Source organism: Mytilus trossulus, chromosome 8, assembly GCF_036588685.1.
Source record: "Mytilus trossulus isolate FHL-02 chromosome 8, PNRI_Mtr1.1.1.hap1, whole genome shotgun sequence".
NCBI classification, from domain to species: Eukaryota; Metazoa; Mollusca; class Bivalvia; order Mytilida; family Mytilidae; genus Mytilus; species Mytilus trossulus.
The window spans coordinates 75,190,573-75,210,389 of record NC_086380.1 but is presented as its reverse complement, the minus strand read 5'-3'; the positions used below and the strand labels follow the sequence as shown (position 1 = coordinate 75,210,389).

Genomic DNA, 19,817 nt, shown 5'->3' with positions numbered 1-19,817 from the left:
ATTCTAACCATCAGGGAGGGGTCAACTATTCATGTTTTAATAAATTCAACTTGTTCTGTGTGTTTAAAGCTATGAGTAACATTGAGATTTATCTTCAAAAATGATAAATCGGTTATATGGATACTTGTTAACTGCCCAGACAAATATAGAAACATGAAAAGATACACATCGTCACATCACTTTTCAGAGGTAGATCGGAGGGGTGGAAAACGAGTTAATTCAAGGGTCAAATGATGAATTAGTAAAACAGTATTTGGTGCATATCAAAATTAAGAAAATAATAAGTAATGTGTTTTTCATAAAATGACGCACTATTGCACCAAATTGCTGCAGCAGAAGCTGAAATCAAGTTAATTTATCCTTGGTAAGTTGTCAAATCTTGATGACTCAGTGCGCAGACTCTCCCATGACTTCCGGTTTAAATTTTAGCTAAAAGATTTTTGGTCCCGTGCGAGCACCTATCAAATTTATTGATTGATGGCACTTGCCTATTAAAGATGATTTTATTCGTTTGGCAAACTAAGATTTTAATTGAAAAACGTCAACATCAAATGTTTACACGACCGATCATAAATCTTTTAAATTTTTATTGAACTGAAATGACAATAGAATATAAATAAGATTGAAAACATCATATTTCCCTGAAACACCCAACATACCTTAACAAAACATGAGAACGATACATCCTTCGTGTACATGTGTAACAATAATTGAAAATAATGCAACCAAGCAGAGGAAACTTGTCTCTTGAAAAGAATAAAGATGGTTATGGATTTCTCAGACTGATGATGGAATTTTATAATCATGCTCTGACTCACTGAAACAAGTCCTAACAAGTGAAATTATCATGATATTCATAGTATAATGATCAGAAATATTCTAAATTTGTCAGTATGCGACTTAAATTTTAAAAAGAGCAGAAATAACATCTAAAATTAATGCATGTTTGTAAGCAAAAGCCCGTTATTGCAATGATTGCGGCAGATTATAAAGTGAAGGTTTCAAAAAGGGTTATTTGCTTTGAACACAAAAGTTTCAGTATCTGCAGAAGATTTTCAGCAGCTTCTTTTTTTCTTTTACGCCATAGTTCGAAGTTATAAAGGGGGAGGGTTAAAGATATCATTGGCACAAATGTTTTAAATCAGGTAAAATTTACCGTTTGAATGGTTTTATGTTTTTTTCAGCAGTTATTTTTTTCTCGCGGGACTTTAATTTACACTTATCGGACAAGGGAATTCATGATTAACAATTTTTTTAACTTGAATGATTTATATATTCGGGAATTCTGTATTAAGGGTGTTCGCTACTCTGTTAAAAAATAACAAGCTTTGTAAAAGACTATTATAATAATGAATTGATAGTATATAAATAAAGAAACTAAAAAAGTGGGAAAAAAATGGAGGGTCCGTGTTCTCCTTATCGTAGAATTTTACATTTTTTTTAAAATATGGCTTTTTAAACTTTATGTAATAAAATTATGAAAAGAAAAGTAGGGGTTAGTGAGCAAAATATTTTAATGACAATACATGGATAAAACCATAGGATTCCGAAAATCTGACACAAAAAAAAACAAAAAATGGAGGAGCAAACATCCTTAAGCCCATTTTTTTTCGGGAATTTGGGATCACACACCATTTGCACACACTTTCGTATAATCGGTGTTGAACGTAACAATGTATGAATTTTAAATTATGCTAAATATAGCAGATGATGATCTATACTTGTCTTAGATTATTTTTTAACTATGTACCTTAATCTGTTCAGGTACAAAATATATATAGGGGGAAAAGTCTGAGACAAATTAAGTGTCTGTGATAGTAGATCGAGTTATTTAATTTCCAGAGTCTAACATGTCTAATATGTAACTATATCAAATCAAATATTGAACCTGAACTTTAAGATCTTGCAATGCCATGCTTTCTCTCTGAGATTTGCCAAGGATCTGGGTTGAACACGATAGGAGGTGGTTACAGGAAACTTGTAACTTCTTCTCACCGACAAACATTATCACTAACAATAAAAAATATATATATTAACCTTATTAAGTTAATTACATTAAACTGAAATGAACCAACAATCAAAATGCAAATAAGAGCATAATGAATGATTTCTTCATTTAAAATAAACTACAAGAAATCAATAGCCAATACACCATATATAGTTTTAATTGAAATATTATATATTTGAACCTTACCTAATCAATTTAACCAGTTGTTGGCATGATAACATGTATGTTCTTCTCATACAATGTATATGTTATGATGATATGATACTAAACCCCTAACGGGAAGAATTGTGCCTGATATTCATATTATGAAATCATAATCTTTCAATCAGTTTAATTGAAGTCTGGAGCTGACATGACAGTTAACTGCTAGAAGTTTGTTGTTATTTATGTATTATTGTCATTTTGTTTATTTTCTTTGCTTACATCTTCTTCCATGGTGGGGTTGTTGTCTCTTTGACACATTCCCCATTTCCATTCTCAATTTTATTTTATTTAACCTAAGGTTAGAGTGTCGACTTTTCACAGATCTTTTAGGCGTGACGTTTTCCCAGACGGACTTGGTTTGATGATAGCCCTAACGGAGAAGAACCAATCATTGTCGTAATCAAGCACCAAACATACTGCATGGTGTATATCCTATTGGGTTGAAAATTGCGTTGGAGGATCTAAAGGAAATTGATATAACTGAGCGAGCGAGAAGGAGTCAACAAATGCGGGAGCAAGAGTGAACGAATGAGAGAGCGAAAGTAAATGAATGAGAGAGCGAGCTCTAGAGTGAGTGAATGAACAATTTCATCTGTCTGGTTGCACTATTTGAAACAAATTTCATCAGGGTTTTTCCTAAGCGCGATTGTTACTTTATATTGCTGAATATACACTTCATTACTGTGTTGAGCTAGATCTAGTATTCTGACCAAACATTGTCTCAAAGTCAAGAGTTTTATAATTCAACATTTGAAAATGTCTGTACCAAGTCACGAATATGACAGTTGTTGTCAATTCGTTTGATGTGTTTTATCATTTTATTTTGCGATTTCGGATTAGGGAATTTCCGTTTTGAATTTTCCTCGGAGTTCAGTATTTTTGTGATTTTACTTTTTGTGAGCATAATATATTTATAAAGGAGTCATTAAATGTTGGTTTTCTTGTATTCATCGGCAATTACTGGTTGAAAATTATAAACCTTTGACAATATTTATAGAATAGTATAACACATAGCTTTTGTTTTATCTTTTTAAATGATTACCAGCCCCTTATCGACTTTGGCATATATTGGTTAAGAATCTAAAGAGAAATTTGCTACATATACTAGTAGTTGTACTTGTTGTTTTATTAGCCTGATATCTCTGATGAGCTATACGATATTTCAAATTTTATTTGAATAAGCTCTTCCATATTATAATTTCCAACAAAATATGTCTCGAGAATGACTTACAGTAATTGAAAAATACTATAAAATATGTTTATAGGAAAAACTGCTAAAGACTGTTTTGAAAATTAATTTTATAAATATTGATTATAGAACACCTTCATAATTGGTAAAACGAAACAATACTCTTTGTATGTATTTCTCTTGTTCTAAGAAATTATTCTGTACGTAATACATTCTACGCTTTTGTCTTACTTGTAACAAAGACGAGAAAGCGATAGTTAAAGTGCACTGAGATGTTTTCTGTGACGGCGTTTCAAAATCTCAAAATAAAATGCACCGCTGGTCTTCATACGACCACAGATGTCGAACACAGCATAGTTGGTACAAGTATGGGCACTACATTCAAGCTTCATTCAGCTCTGAATTTGAATTGTGATTAGATATTTGACATACCATAGGTTTCTGATACAGAATGAATGTTGTTCAAGAAATGAAAACATTGAAATTGGACTTTTATCTGATGTTGTTCAATATCCTCAATCTAAATACGATTCAGCGTAAGGAAGATCCAAATGTTTTATTATATACAAAATAATAATGTGTTCATAATGGCCAATCAGTTCATGAGGCTAGGGCGACCGTAAAATTTCTTGAGTGTTTTATAATAATGTGCTCTTAATGGCCAATCAGTTCATGAGGCTAGGGCGACCGTAAAATTCATTGAGTGATGACCTTAATTTGATTGATTCATAGCCCTGTCCTAGCAACTTTTGAGAAAGCAGTATCCCTCGTTCAACAAAATCAACGTACTTTGAGCTAGCTCTATAGAGTAACGTATCAATTGAGACACATATACGCCATATGCTGGTGCCTAAGAAGATAAACAACGTCAGTACCTAGAACATATACGTCAAGACCTTCGTGTATTATTTGTGAAGTTAAATTACGGACTATTTATCAACAAGCTGTTGATGTCTTCAGATAATTTTTTTTAAAGGACTAAAAGGACGAGACGTTCTTTGACAAACCCCTGGTTCATCAACTTTCTGCTCAGACACTGGTGACGTTTTACAAAGTCTGAGTAGAAGTATCCACATTTAAAGTTGATTTTAACAAAACAAATAACATGAATAATGAATGAGGATCTTGGATATGCTGAATCTTATTATTTATCTTGATTTTCGATATTAAACCATAAAAGTTATATGCCTTTTTTTTATGTTTTAGACCACTTTTATTAACTGTCAGAAACTTATGTTATGTCAAATATTTAAATTCAATCTAAATGCACAGATGAACTCCACTATTAATTGGAATTAAAAAAATATTCATAATTCAAAATAGATAAAGCATCGTATTCGAAGCTTAGAAATTAAGTCTAAAATTAGTTTGAAGTTATAGTCCGTCATTAGATCTTTTGAAAATAAAGGTAGGTTTAATAAAAAAATAAAGACAATATATTTATGATGATAAATATTTTGGAAATTATTCTTTTAATTTTTTTGTAACTTTGTCGAAGAACTTTATGGAAGGTTTGCTTGTTATTCTCTATAAATAATTTGCAGAATGCTATAGATATTATTTTTTAATGAAGCGAAATCCGTTAAAAAATTGTTTTATCATTGAATAAATAAATCAAATCCTTCATGTACTTGAATATGTTGATTCTCACAGTATTTAAATATTTTGGATATTGGACCATAAACGGTGAAAGTCTAATTTCAAATTTTGCAGTTCTATGAGCACATTCATTCGGTGTAGAGACCTATTTGATGGGTCATATTTTGAATCACAATCCAAATTCTTAGTAGATTCAGACTTGAATGGAGTATCCGTACTTGTCCCAACTGTTTATAGGGTTCCTACTTTGCCGCTGTATTAAGCTGGGTTCATCGGAACGTTTTATATTATGATGAAGGTAAATCCAGAAAAGCGCTTCGGACGCAAAAAAACTATCAAACGTGTTGTTTTCAATATTTTACATCACTGGGTCGATACCTCTGCTGGTGGACTAGTAGTCCCGAGGGTATCATCAGCTCAGTAGTCAGTGCTTCGGTACTGACATGGTTTAACAAATTCGTTCATAAATTTTGAAATTATTATGAAACTAAGGTTTCAAGTCCCTCAGGCAAAGTTGGCTCTAGATGATTTTTGGCTATTTTATGTATTTTTGACATATAGCTGTTCGACAATTTTCGGTACTTATCTATCTTCGGATTTCTAATGTTTGGCTTTGAGCGTTCCTGATGAAGGTAAAACCAGAAAAGCACTTTGGACGCAAGAAATTATTAAACGTGTTGTTTTCAATTTTTGTTATAATGGCCAATCGTAAATTTCAAGTGTTTTTTTTTAAAGGATATTTTATAAAAAAAAAAAAAAGACCTTTTCCAGATCTGTATGTCTAAATTTGATTCAACTTTGATAATTAATACTACTTCCATGGTATAAGTAATAAACTAAGATTTTTAAATGGTAAAGTGCTTGGTGATATGTATGGCACCTTTATCTGTCATACATAACATTGATCAAGTATTGTTGATAATGGTATTAGTCAGAGAGTAGAATGTATCCTGGGGGGATTATCGTATATATATGTCGCCAATATATTATGTCCCAGGCAGCCAGGGCCAAATGTTGTATTTTTAGGTCTTAGAGTTTGTACTATCATGATCTATCATTGTCAGATACTCATTATAAGTAAACAAGAAGGATATATATAAATCAGAAAGTGTATATGAAGACAATATTGCACATCCAGATGTGGATGTTGAGAAAAAGAATGAATTCGTAGAATTAATTGACAAGGACAAAATTTCAGATTTGGTTGCCGAATTAGAATCAGTTGACAGTAAACTTTTATCTCAAAGCAAAATAAACGAAGTAGTTGAAAACATTAACAGCATTTTTTTGAATGCTGCAGAAAATATTCTAGGTACTGCTAGCCAAGGGAGTCGTACAGGTAAAAAAAATGGTAAAAAGGGGAACAAACCATGGTTTGATAAGCAATGTTGGAATAAGAGAAAGATTTACAGGGGAGCAAAGAGAAATTATAACAGTAATAGATCAGAAGCTTAAGGGGTGAAATGAAAGGAAAGAACGGGAATATAAACGGCAGATGGATAAATCTATGAGGGAATATAGGGAAAAAAAATCAAAAACATATGAAAAACCTGAGAACAAAAAATCCGAAGGAATATTGGAAAATTTTAATTAGGGGAGGGAAAAGAAATAAACCTAACATAGCATCAGATGTACTGTTTGATTTTTTCAAAAATTTAAATAACGCCGAGAACACAAGTGACGTCACAAATGAGCCAAATGACATTCAAGGTGTAAATGAAGTTTTAAACTCAGAAATTACCGCAGAAGAAATTAGCAAGTGTATACGAGACTTGAAAAACGGAAAGGCCAGTGGCGATGATTTAATAATCAATGAATTTATGAAAAGCACATCACACATTTTTATACCCGTTTATGTGAAACTTTTTTATATAATTTTTGATTCTGGTATTTTGCCTGAAATATGGCTTATGGGAAATATTATTCCTTTTTATAAAAACAAGGGTGACCAATCTGATCTCCAGAATTATAGACCAATTACTATACTCAGCTGCCTGGGAAAACTTTTCACATCTGTTTTAAATTTTAGATTGAGTTCTTTTTTAGAGGATTATTTATTATTAAATGAAAACCAGGCTGGCTTCAGAAAAGGTTATTCCAATGTAGACAATATATTTGTTATTCACATTTTATTTGAGTTGCTAAAGAGAAAAAAGAAGAAACTATACTGTGCATTCGTGGACTTTGCGAAAGCTTTTGATACTGTTTGGCGGTCTGGTCTCTGGTCAAAACTTATACAACACTCGATTAACGGAAAGGTGTATAACGTTATTGTCAACATGTACAAAAAATATCAAATTACGTATTCACTTTGGATCAGATTTTCTGAATGTTTCCCTTGTTCCATTGGTGTTAGGCAGGGAGAGAATCTCTCTCCTTTGCTTTTTTCTATTTATCTTAACGATCTGGAATTGTTTTTCCAGAATAAAAATATAGAAGCTTCAAGGTTTGTGCACTATCTCTGATGAGTTAGAAATAGAGTTAGATATTTATCTAAAATTGTTTGTCATTTTATATGCTGACGATACTGTCTTAATGGCAGAATCTCAGATAGATTTACAAAGACAACTTATGGAAACTTAGAGTAAATGTGCAAAAAACTAAGAGTGTAATTTTTCACAAGGTAGACTACCGCAGAATATTGTTTTTAAGTATGATAATATAATACTAGATATTGTGAGTGAATTTACTTATCTTGGTGTATTACTGTCTAGGTCAGGAAATTTTTCAAGAGCTAAAAAAAAGCAATGTGAAAAAGAAACACATGCTATGTACGATATTATTCGAAAAGGTAGAGTACATAATCTGTCAATTGAATGCCCACTTGATCTTTTTGATAAAATTGTGAAACCAACACTTCTATATGGGTGCGAAGTTTGGGGTTTTGGAAATAAATCAATAATCGAGAGAGTTCATATTAAATTTTGTAAAATATAACTTGGAGTTAAAAAGTCTACTCCTGACTGTATGATTTATGGTGAATTGGGAAGATATCCATTGGATATTTCAATCAAGTTACGAATGATGAATTATTGGTTCAAGTTGGTAACTGGAAAACCTGAAAAATTGCCTTTTATTTTGTATAACCTAGCAACTGCCAAATATGGTACAAATATTTTATGGTTAAAACAAGTCAAATCAATTTTAGACACGTGTGGCTTGTCATATGTATTGGAAAATATCTCTTTTGTAAATAAAACATGGCTACATGTAACCATCAAACAGAATTTGTTAGATCAATTTAGACAAAATTGGCTAGCAAGCCTACAAGAATCACCAAAAGCATTGAATTATCGTTTATTTAAAGATACTTTGGAGTTTGAGAAATATTTGAATATTTTGGATGACAGGCATATATCCTGATTTCTTAAATTTCGAACTTTGAACATGAAATTTCCAATAGAAACTGGAAGATGGCAAAACATAGAAAGAGAAAACAGAAAATGTATATTGTGTAAATCAGATGGCATTGGTGATGAATACCATTACATTTTTAATTGTTCAGCTTTTTATAATTGTAGAAAACAATGTATTGCATTTTACTATAGAAATAGACCAAACTCATTGAAGTTTTATGAATTAATGAATTCTAAAAAATGTACAGAACTGAGCGAACTATGTAAACCTTTCTTGTGTACAAGTTTCTTGTGTACAATTTGGAAATTAGTATGGCGTTCATTATCACTGAACTAGTATATATTTGTTTAGGGGCCACCTGAAGGACGCCTCCGGGTGCGGGAATTTCTCGCTACATTGAAGACCTGTTGGTGACCTTCTGCTGTTGTTTTTTTTATTTGGTCGGGTTGTTGTCTCTTTGACACATTCCCCATTTCCATTCTCAATTTTATTATTATTAAGGAGATCAATAACAAATTGAACTTTTCTGGGTGAACAATTGTGAACGCCTCTATCTACTTTCGTACATTATTTATTTGTGTAATTGTATTGAAATATGTATAATATCTATACCTTTGTAAGTTGGTTTGTGAGAATAAAGATATATATAGATGTCACCTACTAGTAATTCTAAATGGGATGATAACTCAGCTGATTGCTTTCTAATGGCACATGCAATTCATAGTCAAAAAATAATTTGCAAGCATCTACATACTTCAGTTTTATCATTCATTTAGCTGAAAGCTACAAGCAATTATTTGAAGAGAAAAAAATGTTAATAGTAAGAAATATAAAAAGCAAAAAAAATGTTAAATACGGTCCTATAAAAAATGAGACCATATCTGTTGAACTATGGTAGAATATATTCTAAGCATCCAAAAGACCCGCTTGATACGAATCATAATTACAAAAACAAGGAATCAATTTTATTGTGTTATTAATCTACCAGTATAAAAGAGCGATGAAAGATAACAGAGGGACAGTCAAACTCATATATCGAAAATAAACTAACGCAATGGCTTAAAATGAAAAAGACAAACAGACAAACAATAGTACACATGACATTACATAGAAATTAAAGAATAAACAACACGAACCCCAATAAAAACTAGGGGTATAACATACAGTCTTGTCATAGAAGATTGACAGCCGTTAGAGAAAAGGGCCGAGATTACTGAGGACGAATCAATGTAATCTTACTTGACACAATCACGTAAGTTTCATTCCCCTGTTATTATTTTCTCCAAACAAAAAAGAAAAATAATGTCACAACACGGTGACGATCCTTCTTCTAGCTCATCTGTATTCTCGAAAGAACCACAAAGAAAGTCTGCTCTTAAAAGAAAGTGTTCGGGATCGAATGGAGAGTCTGAGGTGCTGTCCTCATCACCAAACAGTAACACCAGTGGCATTAGTGATGGGGATATTCCATCAAAAACAAACGATTGGAATGCAAAACTTATTTGTAATCGTCTGCAAATCAAATGTACAGAATATTCAGATCCGTATTCACACTTCATCAAACAATATATAACATTAAAACAAGATTCAAAGTTCTGTAATTGTATTTTTGAACAATTCCCCAACCTTATTGAAGAGCCCAATCCACATGTGACACCAACATTTATTGTTCATGTTGACAATATTGGTCAAGATGAAAGAAAAACAACCAACATTACTAATCAACAAAAGCAAATAGTTAAAAGCACACTTGCAACATTTGAAGATTCTTTTAAATTAAGAATAGAATGCTTCGAGTATGTTCTGAATTGTTGGGATGACTTGGATTGTGAATATATCAATCAAATTAATATTGGCAGTGCCTTGAAGAAGGTTCAAGAACTTGATAGACAATTTGAGAGGTCATCATTATATTTATGTGAATGGTTTAATCGAAAGAGTAAAGAGAATAAAGTTATTGTCCTGGAAATGTGTCGATGGTAAGTATATGAATGGGAATACAATGTAACTGCCATACCATGCGCGTAGCTACGTTTACGTCAAAACGCCCGGGCGTACACTTGAATTTTGAAAATAAAACAAATAATCAAACTAAAATAAGAAAAACTGGTCAAAAGCACACCAGCCTTGTGCTTCTTTTTTAATGGGTTGTAATTTTGAATAAAAAGGGACTAAATTTACCCAAAAAGATCATTTAATATATTTGTTTGAATCTTTTGTAAAAGTCTGAATCTACTATGAATTCTACGTACTTTTCTTGTATTTTTAAAAAGCAATTCACTATCTGCTCAGATTCGATATGCTGTTTGTATTTTTGTCGAGTCTGTGATTTATGTCCCAAAAACGAGACAAAGTGGCATCAATATTTAGGTTCCGAATGTGGATAAAGTCTTTTGAATGACTCTCCGTGAAATTTTACGAAAGATGGACAAAAACTGTTTATGATCAAAAGAGTATTCAGAGCAATATAATTATGCAATTATATCTTTAATTTTCCCGCATTTTAAGGACAAAATGTATTTCTTTCTGCAATTAATAAGTGGTCGCAGTTTTGGCTAACATTTTGTTATTTTCTCAATTACAGTTAACTACTTGTTGAACCTTCAACGAATTTTATGAAAATGCCGAAAATGCCGAATGTCTAAAGCTGAAATTTTGAAAGCATTTGTTTTCGTTCATTTTTCTGTTCTTTTCTGATAGACTCTTCTTTACGCAATTAATTGTTTTACATGCTCAATTTATAAAACTTCATAGATTGTCGTGAAATATTCCAGATCAAGAAAAAAAAACGTCAAACGAAAATTTTAGATTATTTTAAAATCCCTTTAAAGGAACGATAAATTGATTCACTTTTTGTGTCAAGAAATCCTAGGTGTTTCAGAATAATTTTTTTTATATTTCCCCTCTTAGATATTTCAGTTTTCGTGTTCATTAAATGGTGCTTTTGTCGATTGTATGCTTACTCACGGCACCCTTAAAACTTATTTAAAAGTGATATTGGTTTGATCGTTTTCTCTAAAACCAATGACCATTAGGCTACCTTCCAGGTTAATACGATGAATATAAAGTTAACATATTACAAAATTTAACCAAAACAAATAAACCATTTAGATTCAAAAGTATGTTGCTATCAATGATTTTTTACTAACAGGAATCGTTACAGTATCTCATTCTCGAGAGCTTTCGGGGGCTTCGTCCTTTTCGAACACACTACCAGCAGGTGCTTATTCATTGAGCGGTTGGCACCCCTCATGTCCCTTGCCAAGGATCGGGCGTACACGTTAAAATAACCCAGCTACGCCACTGCATACAACATCATGACCTGTACATGTTATTATATATTTATAAACAATATGTAAGTGTAAGTCAACACATTATTTGGTCTTATTTTTTTTATTGTTTTTGTCTTATGGACATTTTCTCTCCTGCATATATCATGTATATATAAATTGTACAAATGTATCAAGCTTATTGTTTTTGTCTTTTTGATACAACATGGACAATATACAACTGTACAATGTCATATCCAAACTCGATGGGTTCTATCATCATCATCAATCCTGTCTGCACGGCATCATCTATGTAATCAAAAATATAAATAACATTGTGTGTTATGGACAAATGATGGATCTTACTGATTGTTGATATAAGGGCAATTAAAGGCCAACAATAAACATTTTGATAAACATAAAGTGTTTGCATTAAAAAAATAATTTATAACATGTGTAAATTCCCTTCATATAACAAATCACAATGAGAACAATTCTGTTCAATATTTTGAAATGTTTGTATTAAAACACGATTCATATCAAATGCACATGTAAGCAATGCAACCATGTCAGTTAATATATGTACCTATGCAGGATATTTTGTACTGTGTTGAAAAAGATTCATTGAGATTGGTAGTGCCGTGCCCTAGTGTTGTTTTCTGATGCCTTGTTCACATGTACATTTAATTTGAATTGAATTGGAATCGAATTCACTAATCGTGTTCACACACTCTTCTTTTTTAATTCTAATTGATTCGTATTAGATAATTCGAATTATTCAATTCACATTAGAAATACGCTTTTGTTAATTCAAATTGAAAGTCAAAGTCGATTGGACAGTTAAGCGAATTTGACGTGCATTGTAATTCCATTTTAGAATTGACGTTAGGATATAAAACGTTTTGATGCAAATTAAACTAATTTGAATTACATGTGTCGTTTGTCACATTCTCCGTTCCCATTCTCTATACTATAAATGTCTTTCTTTCAGCATTTTTTATGGACTGAAATTATTTTATGACCAGTTGCTCTTTATGATGAAGCACAGCCATAATGGTGATCCAGTGACAGAAAAGATGTTTCTAGATTTATTCACAGCTTTTGTCAGAATTTTTGATTTAAAGATTTAGTAAGTACTTGCTTTTTATGAACAAATGATGTACACGTTTTAAAAGTGTTAATAAACATGATAAATATCGTATTGAAATAATGCATTGTCGTGAATGTTTGGATTTTTTTTTTATCACAAATAATTAAACAAACCACTAAAAAAATGTAATATCAATGCAGTATATAAAAATGAGGGTACTTTCTCTAAAAATGAGGGTACTTTTTATATGGCCTTCCAAATACCGTTTCGATCCCTAACATCACTGAAGAGACATTTATTGTCGAAATCCGGATATGATGTACTAAAGAAATATTGACACCGAATGTTTGTGGCACAACATCCTGTCCACAGGTTAACAATTTTTTTTCTTTCTGTGACGTATTAAATTTATATGAGAATCCATTTTGTTACATCTTGTGATCAATTTTATTTGGCAATCGCCAATGGCAGTCAGCAGGGTTAAAGAACATCAGTTGTTCGACCTGTTAGTCAAATGCGTTTTGTTTAAATATACTTTTTCACTCTTTTGGTATTTTGGAAAATGTTGTTTGTGCTGTTTTTAGACCCTTCTACAACGAAATTTGTTTGACATGCACACGTATAAAAATTGCGGTTTTTATACAACGCAGTCATAGGTTTGAACGTAGTTTTCAATTTAGACTCGTTTATATATATATATATATATATTTTGCTTTGTTTATTTTGTTATAGACATTTTATACATACTGATCGGAATGGTGCAATTAATAGGTTTTGTTCCCCATTTCCATTCTCAATTCTATGTTAAAGAGTTTGCCAAAATTTTGCATAAACTTTAATTTGTCTTGTTGAGCTGCATGTATACATGAAGCTGCAAAAAAGAACTGCAGTGCAAGGACTTGTAATTTTTGGCCATGGCAAGTTCAATAGTCAGAAAATTAAATTTCATTGCAATATAAATTACATTAGATGTATGTTTCATTATAATACTTTATTCTGATTGGCTAACTGCACATCAGGTGTTATTCATTAAGCAATTGCATCACTCAATGAAACGTTTCATTCATGATAACACGTAGTCCCACAATAAAGTGCACAGTCAGGTGAATTAAATAAACAAGTTATAAATATGTGTTTTCATGATCATAGCTAAAAAATGTAATTATAAGTATTGAATGCTTCTTTTTGTAACTTCATAGGGTTGTAAAAGCATTGACCGTGCACACATTTTGAGTATGAAACGCTTTCGCGCTTCATACAAAATGTACTTTGGTCAATGCTTTTACACTCCAATGAAGTTACAAAAAGAAGCATTCAATTCTTAAATAAATAATCATCATTCATGTCATACAATTGTACAAGTAGATACCAGGATTATAATTTTGTATATCGTCAGACGTACATTTCATCTATAAAAGTCTTATCTGACACATGTGACAGTGATGCTTGATTCAAAAAAGGTTAAAAAGGCCAAATGAATCAAAGTATGTCAAAAAAATAATAATGTATTATTTCAGTCTCCATGATAAGGTATACAGTATATAGATCAAGCAAATTAAAACAAATTTTGTTATAAATGATGTTTTTGTTTTTGTTTACTTATATACATATTTTAATGTGTGCAGTTGGTGTGTCACATTTGACAATCTTGATGCATTTGTTTACTCATCAGTTTTGAAAATAATTGGTCTGACAAGACAAATTCTCACGAGTACAGGGCTTATAAACTAGCCTCAGTAAGAACCCTAAACAGTATTTTATTCATTTTGACATATTCCTCAATTCGATTCACCATTTTATTTTAAGTGAAAATTCTTTTCTGATTTCTGAATCAGGTTTGCCTTGCTATTTTATTGAAATTTAAAGTAATTTTCCTTAATTTACAGTGATACTACAAAAACAGAACAGTATTTTACAATAGGAGAGAGACAGTTTATATCAGAACCTGATGCAATGATATATAAGTTTACAGAGTCTGAGTCTTGTGATGCTGCCAGACTAGAATCATCTGTGTTTGTTGTCGCCAAAGTAAGTACTCAAAGGAAAACAAAGGAACTAGAATACTGTGGATTCATTTACTTTTGCATTTTCGTGGATATTTGATTTTGTGGTTTCGTTGATCTGTGTATACAAAGCCTATATAGAAAACGTTTTATTTGTTAACCATTTAAATTTGAGGTTTAATTGTATCCACACAACCAACAACACTTGGTATCCAACGAATAATAATGAATCCACAGTACAGTAGATTCAGAAATTATTATGTGCATTTAATTTTGCATTTTTTTTTTTTAAAATGAACAAAAATGTGAGATTAATTATTGCGATTTAAGGAAAATCTGCACACAAATATATGAATAAGATATCAAAATGTGAATTCTTCTTATTGGGATACTCACCCAGTTGCATTATTTGCATTATTTAAAACATTGTAATAATTTCTGAATTTACATCATAAAGTCTCAACACAAAATCACTACAGACATAAAAAAAAAAATGAAGCAAAGAAAAACACTTTAAAAAGTTTAATGCTAGATTTTACATCAATGAAACCTTCACCATTGAGCAAAAACTCACCTAGCTAGATGGCACCTGGCACTTACTTTAATGAAATTCATTGCTAAGATGTGGTTCATGTTACATCATTAATTTTTGTTGCAAGTGCTAATATATTTTGTCAAATTATTTGAGAGATATTGAAACCATAGTAAAAAATTTCAATTTTGTATGGCAAACTTCTTGTAAAATGATAAACAACAGCATATATGGATTTTCCCTTTTTTGCCAATCCGTGGTGATAGTGGTGAAAACTGTTACAGCAGATTTCAGTCAGTATGTAGCTAATGGTAATATCTTTGGTAAGCTTGCTTGTTTGCTGTTCAAACCGTGAAGTCAATGTCAGGTTAGGTAAAGTACCCTCCTTTTATAGTAGACTAGCCCAACAGATAACCATTGTATCTCTCTGTAGGACTAAACTACTTTAAAAGGAGGGTAGTATACCTTACCTAACAATGACTTCACGGTTCAGCTAACAAGCAAGCTAACCAAAGATATTACCATTAGCTACATACTGACTGAAATCTGCTGTAAATAGTCTCTATGTCAATCCTTCATAGTAGACATATTGAATCAATGATCATGACATCTTTTTTTCTAACAAGGTAAAGGAATACTGTGAAGATAAAACGAAAGACAGAACCTGTAATTTGAGACATGTGTCAGACAATTTGGAACGAGTTGCTGATCATATTGATAGTCATGTCAAAGGTCAACACATTGGAGATATGTTAGCAGTCACACAGTCTACATCAGCATTGGGAAACAATGGAGTGTTTGGGTTTATTGTTCAAGGAACAAAGGTAATGGGTTCATCTAAGAGGCCCTCATGCAGGTGTACAAGCAATGACAGAATCACAAATGTTTTGCCAGTATAATAATACAGACTCTGTCCGGTGTCCTAACACTCCTTGTTGATGGGGTGGGGATTGTCCTTGTAAATATAACTTTGTAAATATAAAAAAGAAGATGTGGTATGATTGCCAATGAGACAACTATCCACAAAAGACCAAAATGACGCAGACATTAACAAATATAGGTCACTATATGGCCTTGAACAATGAGCAAAGCCCATAAATTAGTGACACATCTCCATTAATTCCATAAGGGAGTGTACATGGATTTCACTGTACCCTTACAGCTCTTGAGGGGTTCTTCGGATATCGGAGGACTCTCTATTTAATTATTACAACTTAATTTTATGTTATTTTCATAGATGGTGTCAAACTAATTATATGTTATGTACTTATGTGTGTTAGATCATTTTTATGCGCCCACCGTAGCAAAGGGCGTTTAACCCTAGTCTCTCTGCATCCGTACATATGACCCTCCCAAAGTTGGTTTGGTTCTATAACTTTAGTTTGGCTCACCCAAATGACATGAAACTTATACACAATGCTCATTACTACAAAACACAGATTTTCAAGTTTGAATTTTGGTGATGTCACTTTAACCATTCTAGATAAAATTGAGAAAGGAAATGGTGAATATGTCAAAGCGACAACCACCCGACCATAGAGCAAACAACAGCCGAAGGCAACCAATGGGTCTTCAATGTAGCGAGATTTCCCGCACTCGTAGGTGTCCTTCAGCTGGCCCCTAAAATATGCATAATAGTACAGTGATAATGGACGTCATACTAAACTCCGAATTATACACAAGAAACTAAAATTTTAAATCATACAAGACTAACAAAGGCCAGAGGCTCTTGACTTTGGACAGGTGCAAAATTGCGGCGGGGTTAAACATGTTTATGAGATCTCAACCCTCCCCCTATACCTCTAGCCAATGTAGAAAAGTAAAAGAATAACAATACGCACATTAAAATTCAGTTCAAGAGAAGTCCGAGTCTGATGTCAAAAGATGTAACAAAATAAAATAAATAAAATGACAATAATACATAAATAACACCAGACTACTAGCAGTTAACTGACATGCCAGCTCCAGACCTCAATTAAACTGATTGAAAGATTATGTCTTCATCATATGAATAGAGTTTCTTTATAAATGGGAAAATTGCTGAATTTTTTGTTTTCGTTCTCTTTCTTTAGTTTGACTTAACTAAATGTTATGAAACTTAATCATAATATGTATTACCACAAAATACAGATCAAGTTATAATTTTGTTGGGGTCGCATTAACTGTTCTTGAGTTATGTCCCTTACACAATTTTCGTTTCCTTTCTCTAATTTAAGTTTGCCTCATTCAAATGTTATGAAACTTTTTCACAATGCTAATTACCACAAAATACAGATCAAGTTTGAATTTTGGTGGGATCACCTACACCATTGTAGAGTTATGCCCCTTTACAAATGGAAAAATTGCTGAATTTTTCATTTCAGTCCTTTTACTTAAGTTTGCCTCAATCAAATGTTATAAAACTTATACACAATACTTTATATTAATATAATAAAATCCGCTCAGTAAGAAATTTACATAGCATCACTTTTACAATTCTTCAGTTATGTCTATTTTTAGCTTTATTATACCCCCGCTTTAAAAAAAGGGGGGTATACTGTTTTACCTCTGTCTGTCCGTCCGTCTGTCCGTTAGTCAGTCCGTCCGTCAGTCCGTCTGTCAGTCAGTCCGTCCCATGAAACTTTCATCGCATTTTTCTCAGGAACTACAATACATGGATTTCTGAAATTTGGTTTCAGGGTTTATCTAAGTCAGCTATACCGTGTGATGCGTTTTCAGATTGATCACTTGACAACTTCCTGTTTACCGAACACTTGTATGATTTTACACATGATAGCCAAGTTGAAAATTTTCGTCACATTTTTCTCAGGAACTACAATACAAGGATTTCTGAAATTTGGTTTCAGGGTTTATCTAAGTCAGCTATACCGTGTGATGTGTTTTCAGATTGATCACTTGACAACTTCCTGTTTACCGAACACTTGTATGATTTTACACATGATAGCCAAGTTGAAAATTTTCGTCACATTTTTCTCAGGAACTACAATACAAGGATTTATATAAGTCAGCTATACCGTGTGATGGGCTTTCAGATTGATCACTTGACAACTTCCTGTTTACCGAACACTTGTATGATTTTACACATGATAGCCAAGTTGAAAATTTTCGTCACATTTTTCTCAGGAACTACAATACAAGGATTTCTGAAATTTGGTTTCAGGACTTATATAAGTCAGCTTTACCGTGTGATGCGGTTTCAGATTCATCACTCAACAACTTCCTGTTTACCGAACACTTGCATATTTTTACACTATTAATATTATCCACTTGCGGCGGGGGTATCATCAGTGAGCAGTAGCTCACAGTTTACTTGTTAGATATGCAAGTTGGGGCATGATGGACACATTCCTTATTAATTTGCTAAAATAGCAGACTTGACTACATATGACATATTAAAAATAGAATAAATGAGTTGGCATAAACTTGTACAAATGAAAATCTTTCAATCTTTGATTTATTATTTTAGGTCACGTTAACTTCATTGAAGGTTTGTGATGATTTCTTTGAAAGTAAAGATTCTACTGTAGCAGCTAACAGAACTAAGGGAACAGTGAATTACAGTAAACAGTGTAACATTTTATTAAAACGTGGCAGACATGAACTTATTCCAGTGATGTTAAGCATGTCCACTCTCTTCAAAAATGATTAAAACGTGGCAGGCATGAACTTATTCCAGTGATGTTAAGCACGGACACACTCTTTAAAAACGATTAGAATGTGGCAGACCTGAACCTATTCCAGTGATGTTAAGCATGGACACACTCTTCAAAAACGATTAGAATGTGGCAGACCTGAACCTATTCCAGTGATGTTAAGCAGGGACACACTCTTCAAAAACGATTAGAATGTGGCAGACCTGAACTTATTCCAGTGATGTTAAGCACGGACACACTCTTCAAAAATGATTAAAACATGGCAGACATGAACTTATTCCAGTGATGTTAAGTATGGCCACACTCTTCAAAAATGATTAAAACGTGGCAGACATGAACTTATTCCAGTGATGTTAAGCATGGCCACACTCTTCAAAAATGATTAAAACGTGGCAGAAGTGAACTCATTCCAGTGATGTTAAGTATGGCCACACTCTTCAAAAATGATTAAAACGTGGCAGAAGTGAACTCATTCCAGAGATGTTAAGCATGGCCACACTCTTCATATTTTATTAAAACGTGGCAGACATGAACTTATTCCAGTGATGTTAAGCATGGCCACACTCTTCATATTTTATTAAAGCATGCAGAAGTCGCTCTTCACTATACTACTACCTGTCGATACATTTATTTTTGGCATTGCACAAGTCATGTCTTCTTTGACTATTAATGACGTTAAAATACTAAATCCCTGTGATGTGTTTTAGTCGATTTCAGTCTCTGATGCATGATTTTTTACTATTAATTGGTTTTGGCTTTTAACTAGCTGTCAGTAACTGCGAGTACTCTCAAATCGTATTTTCTTGTTAATTCGACCTGTTGATACTGTTTATAATGCTTTTTTGTCATTTTTTATTTATATGGATCTTGGCTGTATACCAGCTTTGATTATTTGTAATATCTTCAATTTTTC

The 19,817-nt window shown here is 32.4% G+C and overlaps 2 protein-coding genes across 2 annotated transcripts in view; one reads left to right on the top strand and one right to left on the bottom strand.

The window, feature by feature from the left end:
* LOC134727986 (CAP-Gly domain-containing linker protein 1-like) overlaps positions 1-416 on the bottom strand; it is a 63,137-nt gene extending 62,721 nt beyond the window's left edge. Inside the window, exon 1 of the mRNA XM_063592384.1 lies at positions 313-416. The gene's annotated coding sequence lies outside the window, so the exon portion shown is untranslated. The remainder of the gene's footprint in view (positions 1-312) is intronic.
* Positions 417-9,616: 9,200 nt separating this feature from the next.
* On the top strand, positions 9,617-19,365 carry LOC134681408 (uncharacterized). The gene is made up of 5 exons (XM_063541021.1): positions 9,617-10,336; positions 12,618-12,755; positions 14,603-14,744; positions 15,878-16,075; positions 18,718-19,365. Exons 1-5 carry the CDS (start codon positions 9,660-9,662, stop codon positions 18,898-18,900), a joined length of 1,338 nt encoding a protein of 445 aa, XP_063397091.1. The 5' UTR covers positions 9,617-9,659; the 3' UTR covers positions 18,901-19,365.
* The last annotated feature ends 452 nt before the right edge of the window (positions 19,366-19,817 follow it).

What these genes read in the sequence shown, in the direction of transcription:
- LOC134681408 (XM_063541021.1), top strand. Translation starts at nt 9,660, where the DNA reads ATGTCACAACACGGTGACGATCCTTCTTCTAGCTCATCTGTATTCTCG. An exon ending in GTCCTGGAAATGTGTCGATG is followed by an intron (nt 10,337 to 12,617) that starts GTAAGTATATGA and finishes TCTTTCTTTCAG; the next exon opens with CATTTTTTATGGACTGAAAT. An exon ending in TTATTGTTCAAGGAACAAAG is followed by an intron (nt 16,076 to 18,717) that starts GTAATGGGTTCA and finishes TTATTATTTTAG; the next exon opens with GTCACGTTAACTTCATTGAA.